The sequence below is a fragment of the Gekko japonicus genome, unplaced genomic scaffold (genome assembly GCF_001447785.1).
Source record: "Gekko japonicus isolate JY-2015 unplaced genomic scaffold, Gekko_japonicus_V1.1 scaffold2404, whole genome shotgun sequence".
Taxonomy (NCBI): Eukaryota; Metazoa; Chordata; class Lepidosauria; order Squamata; family Gekkonidae; genus Gekko; species Gekko japonicus.
The window spans coordinates 70,534-78,119 of record NW_015172620.1 but is presented as its reverse complement, the minus strand read 5'-3'; the positions used below and the strand labels follow the sequence as shown (position 1 = coordinate 78,119).

General features: G+C 44.9%; 2 protein-coding genes across 4 annotated transcripts in view; one reads left to right on the top strand and one right to left on the bottom strand.

Moving 5' to 3' along the window:
• MTIF3 (mitochondrial translational initiation factor 3) overlaps nucleotides 1–7,043 on the top strand; it is a 9,956-nt gene extending 2,913 nt beyond the window's left edge. For 2 of the 3 annotated variants that reach the window (XM_015421666.1, XM_015421665.1), the window contains exons 2-4: nucleotides 1,258–1,780; nucleotides 4,957–5,114; nucleotides 6,843–7,043. In XM_015421666.1, coding sequence (XP_015277152.1) covers nucleotides 1,297–1,780; nucleotides 4,957–5,114; nucleotides 6,843–7,016 — 816 coding nt within the window. In that variant the 5' untranslated portion in view covers nucleotides 1,258–1,296 and the 3' untranslated portion in view covers nucleotides 7,017–7,043. The remainder of the gene's footprint in view (nucleotides 1–1,257; nucleotides 1,781–4,956; nucleotides 5,115–6,842) is intronic. The other variant, XM_015421667.1, reaches the window with a different exon arrangement.
• Nucleotides 7,044–7,057: 14 nt separating this feature from the next.
• Nucleotides 7,058–7,586, bottom strand: part of GTF3A (general transcription factor IIIA) — a 9,684-nt gene continuing 9,155 nt past the window's right edge. Inside the window, exon 9 of the mRNA XM_015421668.1 lies at nucleotides 7,058–7,325. Coding sequence (XP_015277154.1) covers nucleotides 7,170–7,325 — 156 coding nt within the window. The 3' untranslated portion in view covers nucleotides 7,058–7,169. The remainder of the gene's footprint in view (nucleotides 7,326–7,586) is intronic.

Here is a 7,586-nt window from a genome sequence, read left to right as displayed (position 1 = left end):
CCCTTAGCCCCTTAGTTGCTACACATGGCCCTCAGTCACCATCATGCCCTTACCCCCAAGTTCTATTACGCTCCTATCAATATTACCCTAAATGTTTACACAAACATCCCTTTGGACTGACTTGTCCCGAACCGGAGGCTCCCCAGCTGCTGTCAGCTTTCCCCCCAGGATTAGTTTAAAAACTGCTCTGTCATCTTTTTGATACCAGCAGCCCTGTTCCCTTTTGGTTCAAGTGAAGCCAATCTTTTTTTTACAGGTTCGGCTTGACCTAGAAAGTTCCCCAATGCCTAACAAATCTAAACCCTTCCTCCTGGCACCACTTTCTCATCCATGCATTGAGACCCCTGATGTGTGCCTTCCTAGCTGGCCCTGCCTGTGGAACCGGCAGCACTTCTGAGAATGGTACTTTTGAGGTCCTGGCCTTTAACTTTCTGCCTGGTAACCTAATTTTTTCCTCTAGGACATGACATTTTCCAATGACATTGGTGCCAATGTGCACCATGACTTCTGACTCCTCCCCAGCACTGTCTTATCAACCTATCTAGACATTGTGTGATGTCTACACCCTTCGCACAAGGCAGGGAAGTCACCATGTGGTCAAAACGCCTGTCACAGACCCCACTCTCCATATTCCTAATGAATAAGCTTCCCTGTTTACTTACCACATTAAATTTATTGTTGTTATACCTATGCGTCAGTGCAAGTTGTTGAATCCCACCTGGGTTGAGACAGAAGTTGCTAGTTTGAAGTGCCTTTAGCACTTGCCTCAAGTCTTGTTTATGCAGCTAATTTGTATTGACATTACGATGGAAGTATACAGTATTGTGCTTCTATGTAGTAGTTTTTACCGGGCCTCATTCATTCTCATCTCATGTTGCTTTTCACAAGGGATGTAACCATCTCCGTATGTTACCATGGTGCACATCTCTTGTTGTGTTGTTTCTAGTAATTTATGTTCATGTCCAGAACATCTTTTTTTTCTTAGCAGGACCAATTTGATCATCTAAGGAACCTTCAGGAAAGTATTTGGTCCCAGCTTTTCCACCCCAAGCAAAGTAGAAATTTGAAAGGACTTCTTTCTTGAAAGCTTTATATATATAAATCATGTCACACAAGTCTTATTATCCCTTTACATATATTTCTAAAATTAAGTACTCAATCCTATATCTAACATAGAGGAAACAATAATCTGAGAATTAAAGATATAGTCTTAAACTGAATGCCTTATTAACCCCATTGTTCTCTCTTCACTTTTAGGTATCTGGAGTGGGGTTTTTCCCCCACCCTTTCTCCATAATGACTGCTTTTTGTCTAAAGAAACTAATTGGTCAGGCCATAAGGAATGATGCTAATTTCATCACTAGATGTTTTGCCACTTTGGGGGCACAACCAGCGTGCACCACAATGATCTCTCACACCTGGGTAGAACTGGAGCAGTCTAAAAGAGGATTTCTCTCTGTCCTTACAAAAACGTTTTGTACATATGAAGATGCTGAGGAAAAGGAAAAAGGAAAGAAAATCAGCTCCTCTGCCAGAAAAAACATTGGAAGTGTTGGGAGAAAAATCCCTCATCGAATTATTCACCTGATTGATGAGAATGGAGAGGATCTGGGAGAAATACACAGAGCAGATGCGATTAAAATGATGGAGGAAAAGGAGTTGAAGCTTGTACTGCTGAAGGAGACAGCAGACCCTCCAGTTTACACACTAATGAGCGGTCAGCAGATTCATGAAGAGCGCCTCAAACTCAGAGACAAGCAGAGAGCAAGCTCCAAAAAGGGTATGCATGGCACTTGTTAAATAGGCTTTGGTTCTGACAGCTGTTCTTCCAAATATTGATTGGGCTGCATTCCTCTCTTGATTGTCAACTAAAATGGCCGGTACTTTATTCTCAGCTGGCAATTATGACAAAAAAGAGCTTGTGTTACTTACAAGGCAGGTTGCTTAAGTACATGCCTGTAGATCTGTTTGTTCTTATGAATGGACCATCTGATATACCAGCCAGACCAACAGCATATAAATCTGCAGGTCTGCATACATTCCATGATTCCACATGAGCACAGAACTAATCACCTGAGAGCCATGGGTTGTTGTTTTTGTTGCTGTTTACGTTCTAGCTCTTAAGACCATATGCTAGGGTTGCCAAGTCAGAAGCAGCGCTGGAGCGGGGGACTCCAGCGCTGCTTTGGGAGTGTGTGTGGCGCAAAGCGTGCGCCGCAACCCCATCACCCAGAAGTGATGCGACCACGCCGGGCACGCTGGGGCGAGGCCACGATCATCCGAGGGGAAACCATAGAATTTTCCCTCGAATGACTGTGGCCCCGCCTCCAGCATGCCTGGCGTGGTCGCGTCACTTCCGGGTGACGTGCACATCGCATGCTTCGGGGGTGGGGTTCCCCCTGGGCCCGATCCGCCGGTTGTGGAGAACGGGCCTCTGGGGCGGGGTTTTCCCCGCCCCCTGGGGGGACTTGGCAAGCCTACCATATGCTTAAATTGACAATTGCAGAAAATGGCTAAGTGGTCAGGAGTAGGGCTTAATAACACGCCTAAGACATATAAGCATAAATGTAAACATACATATTTTAGGCTGAATTTGACAGTTCTTGGTACAAAATTTTGATAAAGGCAGAATATAAATTTGCATTATAGGTCTTCTTGGTCAGGAAGTCCAATATTTTGGAAATGACTGAACTGCCATTATTTGATGGAATGAAGTTATCCTTAGTGGATCGTGTTACGAACCACTTTATTATCAGCGAAGCAAATTGTGGAGATAGCTAGACCTGCTTTTTCATTTACATCTGATTCATAAGTTAGCACCCCTTCTTAATAGTAGTGACCAGGGTACACTGGTGCATGCTTCTGCAATATCAATCCCCGACATTTTTGACCCTGTGGGCTCTTTTGAATTCTCACGTGATGGGAGCAACCACAAAATGGCTGCCACAGGAGGTGGAGCCAACTGCAAAATTTAAGGAAGTGAGGTCATGCATAACTCCCATAGTAACTTTTCAACCTTTCATGCAGAAGATCTGCTTAACATGCTACCTTTTAAAAGGAATATATTTAACAAAACAATTTGCACTCACACAGCTTACCTTCGGTCACACAGTGAAGATGCTTGCATTGTGGTGCAAATTACTGCTGAAGCAATTAAAAAAAATAATCTCCACAGCCATATAATATCTCCAGGGGTCAGTCAGAAGCCCTGCTGGGCAAGAACCCCTACCTGGTCCTACCCACTCACTTGGTGAACACCAGGAAAGGTGTCCCATAGGGGGTCCCTGCTCTCGACTACTGTAACAGAGTTTTGAAATAGCACCAAGCGTTTATATACTGGTAGAGAAAGGGATATTCTTAGTGTCTAATCTCCCGCTCTTTTCTCCACTTGGACAGAGTTCCCAATTTAAAAAGTTGTATCCAGTTAGTTTTGCTGACAATGGGGGGGGAAGGGGGGTCCCTGCTGACCACCAAAAATGCCTATGCTGGGGATCATGGGACCAGCATGGACAAAAGCCATGTGGGACGGGAGCGGTCGTAGGGAGAGTAATTGGGTGAGTCTGAGTGGAAAAGATGGCTGAATCCACCCGAGTGTATTGGGGATGAAGTAGCAGTTCTGTCTGTGTACATAAGAATGCCTCTTACTGTTCAAGAGTGTTCATTAGATACAAATAAGAATTTGTTTGGGTTTTTTGAAGCTCTGTGCTAATCATGTGTTAATGACTGTGAAAGCTGTTGGCATTCAGATAGCTGTCTCAGCGAAGGGCAGATTCATATTGTGGCTATTAAAAACCTCTCAAAGAGGTGAATGGGTTGTGTTTTCACATTTACAATGGAAGGCAGTTTTTACCAAGCTCTTCTTTTGTAAATGCATAACCATAACCCGTTCATAACAGGCTACAAAAGGGAATCACAAAGATGATAGCTCAAGGAGTTTCTTAACTGCAAGCCTCATTTACCCTGGCTTTCTGCCCATCTTATGCAACACAATTCTACCTATATGAGTGGCCCCACTGGTGGACCTCCTGATGGCACCTGGTATTTTTTGGCCACTGTGTGACAGAGTGTTGGACTAGATGGGCCATTGGCCTAATCCAACACTGGCTTCTCTTATGTTCTTATTTCCCCCCCCCCCTTACAACATTCCACAGTAATCAAAGCAGTCTAGTCCATTTGGTCCTTTGCTCTTGGCTCAAGTATTGCTGTTAAGACTGGCAGCAGCTCTCCAGGTCTTCAGGCAGAGAAAGGTCTTGGACTCTTGGTACTGGAGATCTTTTCATCAAAGTTCTGGTGCCTGAACCTGGCACTTTTTCAAATGCAAAGCATGCACTCTATCACTAAGCCACATGCCTTCCCCTTGCAGTCCTCGTGCTAGCATAAGTGGTGCATTAGTAGGAAAATGGGAGTGTTACCTAGTTCTTGAAGGGCACAAAGTCCATGCTTTGCGTTCAAAAGGTCCTAGGTTCAATCCCTGGCACATCTCCAGTAAAAAGGACCAGGGAGTAAGTGATGTGAAAGGCCTCTGCCGAAGACCCTGGAGAGCCACTCCCAATCTGAGGGGACAATACTGACTTTGATGGACCAATGGTCTGATTTGGTACAAGGCAGCTTCCTGTAAATGTCCTATATGCTTGTTGATGGAAATTAAGAGTGGCAATGAGTTTGCTTCATATATGAGACTGCTAATGAAAAGCACAGCAGACTTTTGGCTCCACCTTTTTCCCCCCAAGGCCTTTTGTGTAGTGTACAATTCTATGTCAATTAAGCTATAAAAGACTTCAGGCTAGATCAGAATCCCCACTTTTCACCTACAGTCATCTTTGAAAGAATGCAAGGATAGAAGGGTGGATTCAAGAGCAAGCAGGAGAACAGTCTTGGCTGAGCAGCTTGCCAATGAAGGCGCCGGGTTTGGATGCGACTACATGGAACATGCAGGCTCTTATTTTGTATTTTAAGCAGGGGCTGTTCAGCAGAAGGAATTAACTTTTACCACAGCCATTGCACAGCACGATTTAGATATGAAGATCAAACAAATTCAGCAGTGGGTTGAAAAGAGGCATCACGTCAAGGTTATTGTGCAGGAAAAGAAAGTTACTGGTGAACCGGACAAGATGGTAAGCTTAAAGAACAAACTGATCTTTTGTGTGGTTACTCACAGTCAAAGTTGCCAATGTGGTCAGAGAGACACGTATATCCTATATGTGTCTGTGTGAATATGCCTCACTTTCCAGTTCAGGCTAAAATCACATCAGGATAGTCTGAGTATAAGGAAGAAAACCCTCCCACCAACAGTATAACTTACATACTGAAGGAGTGGGTTCTAAAAGGCAGCTTTAAACAGTTTTAGATATAAATATGAAGATTTCTCTCTCTCTAGGCTTAGGGAGCAAGGCAAGTTGAGCTACCAGGTAGGCACCCTTATTAGTCTCAGGTGGAGAGGAAAGAGGGCCATGATTTTTTGAATTTTTCCAAATAAAGGAAAGACCTCTGATAGAAGGATGGTGGCCTCTGTTACCTCATTGATCAGATAGTCACTCCAGACTAAGAACCTCTTAGGGAGGAATGTTAATGTTGACTGGAATGCTAATGCGGCAAGATCCTTCGTAAAGATGGGCATGAACCTACATTCATCACGAGAATCACCCGGTTCGTGGTTCATGAGCTGAGGGTCGTGCAATCATGCCCCCAACAAACCTTCCATGACCCTCCATAAGTTCCACAGAGGTTCGTGCGGTTCGTGTTGGTGGTTTGTGTGGCAGACATGCTGGCACTGGTCAATTATTTGTCAAAGCAGCGAGGGGTGGACTTCTGCAGCCCTGGAAACACCAATAGTAGCCCTCCAGAGCTTGACAGGCAGCACTGGATGCCAATAAGAGACCTCCCGGGCTTGCAGGGGTTCCGTTCTGTACACTCCTGGACCTGCAGCTGTGATTTCTACAAATAGCACTTTTCTGGGGGCACCCCACCTCATCTCCCCCCCTCCTGCGCTAGACTTCCCCCACCCTACACTTTGGACCCTAGGATCCTCAGCTTCCATGTCTCTGGGCACTCACCTGCCAGGCTTAGCTTCATCAGCTGCCCATCCTGAACCTGCCCCTCAGCTCAGTTTTCGAACTCCCCCCTCCTCCAGTGGTAGGGCACCCCCCCTTGCACTTTGGACCCAACCCCCCAAGCCAATCTGCACACAACTTGGAGAGCAGGTAGAGGGGCATCCCAGGGAGGTCCTTTGCAAGTTTGATGCCTCTAGTTTGCACCGGGGGGGGGGCATTCAACACACTTCTGGACCTGCAGCTAGATCCAGTCCTCACCAGTGTTCCCTCTAAGCTGAGTTAGTGTGAGCTAGCTTACAGTTTTTTAGCCTCCAGCTCACACATTTTTGTCTTAGCTAAGGAAGGATGGCTCCAGAGCAAAGTAATTGATGCAGTAGCCACATTGCTTGCTCACAACCTTAATGCCAGGAGCTCACAAAGTAGAATTTTTGCTCACAAGACTCCACAGCTGAGAGGGAACATTGGTCCTCACCAGACTTGGAGGGCAGATAAAGGAGAGTCAGCTGGAGACTCACTGTCAGTTTGGTATCCCTAGCCTACTTCATCATGAACCTCACAAAACAAACTGGTTCAATAGATGTGGAGGCTTGTGGTTCGTGCAGCCCCATTTTCCCATGCCTAATTCTTTCTGTCTAAATGTATCTTGAGACGTCAGTCATCTGATTGCTTAAAACTGGGAAATGTTCTTTTGCAGTATGTGTGATTTGATTAGAGCGGTCCTATTCCTTCTACCAACCTTTGGCTCTTTGGAGGCAGTAATAGTAGGCTGAAATTGTTTCTTCTCATTTTCAGCTAGAGTTCTTTGGGCGGATTTTGGAGACTATGCCTGAGAAAGCGACTTACCTTTCCCCACCTCGTGTTCTTAAAGAAGGAAGATGTGCATGCATATACAGACATATGTCAGAGAAAGAACTCCAGGCATATAAGCGTATGGAAAAAGACAAAAAGGACTCAGAAGGACAATAAATAGGAAACTACTGGATCATGTCTTCTCAGTGATTTTTTTTTTTTACACAAAGTGGAAACATTTCAAAGCAAACTCAGTTTTCTGTACAGACTACAAACTTACCAAAAGTGACTTCCTAAAGCCATTTAACTGCATGAAGCTCATCTACAACCCTAGTCCAGACACAGTGTTTCAACAGCCGGTAGGCTGTTCTTCAGGTTGTTCTGTGCAGTCAAGGTCTCATCCATTGCCAGTCCATGTCTTTGCTTTGCTTTTGGTGGAATGTAGCCACTGAGGCGAGAGGCCAGGCTCCGCTTGGGACAATGTTTCTGGCATTAAGAACAAACACAACAGGGCGATCAGGTATTAGTTCCATCATCAAGAGAAAGCTTTGAAGACTAAAAAAAAAAGGTTATTTTGTACATTTATAGTCCTCTTTGGCTAAAAGGCTCTGAGAAATAAAGTACATGCGATGTGATGCTTTGAAATACTAGGTTCTGTTTTCATGTAGAAAATCCATCTTTCCATCCAGAGGTTCCCAAACATTTCATAAGGAAAAGCAGTCAGTTTCCAGGTCCCTCCCCCCCCCC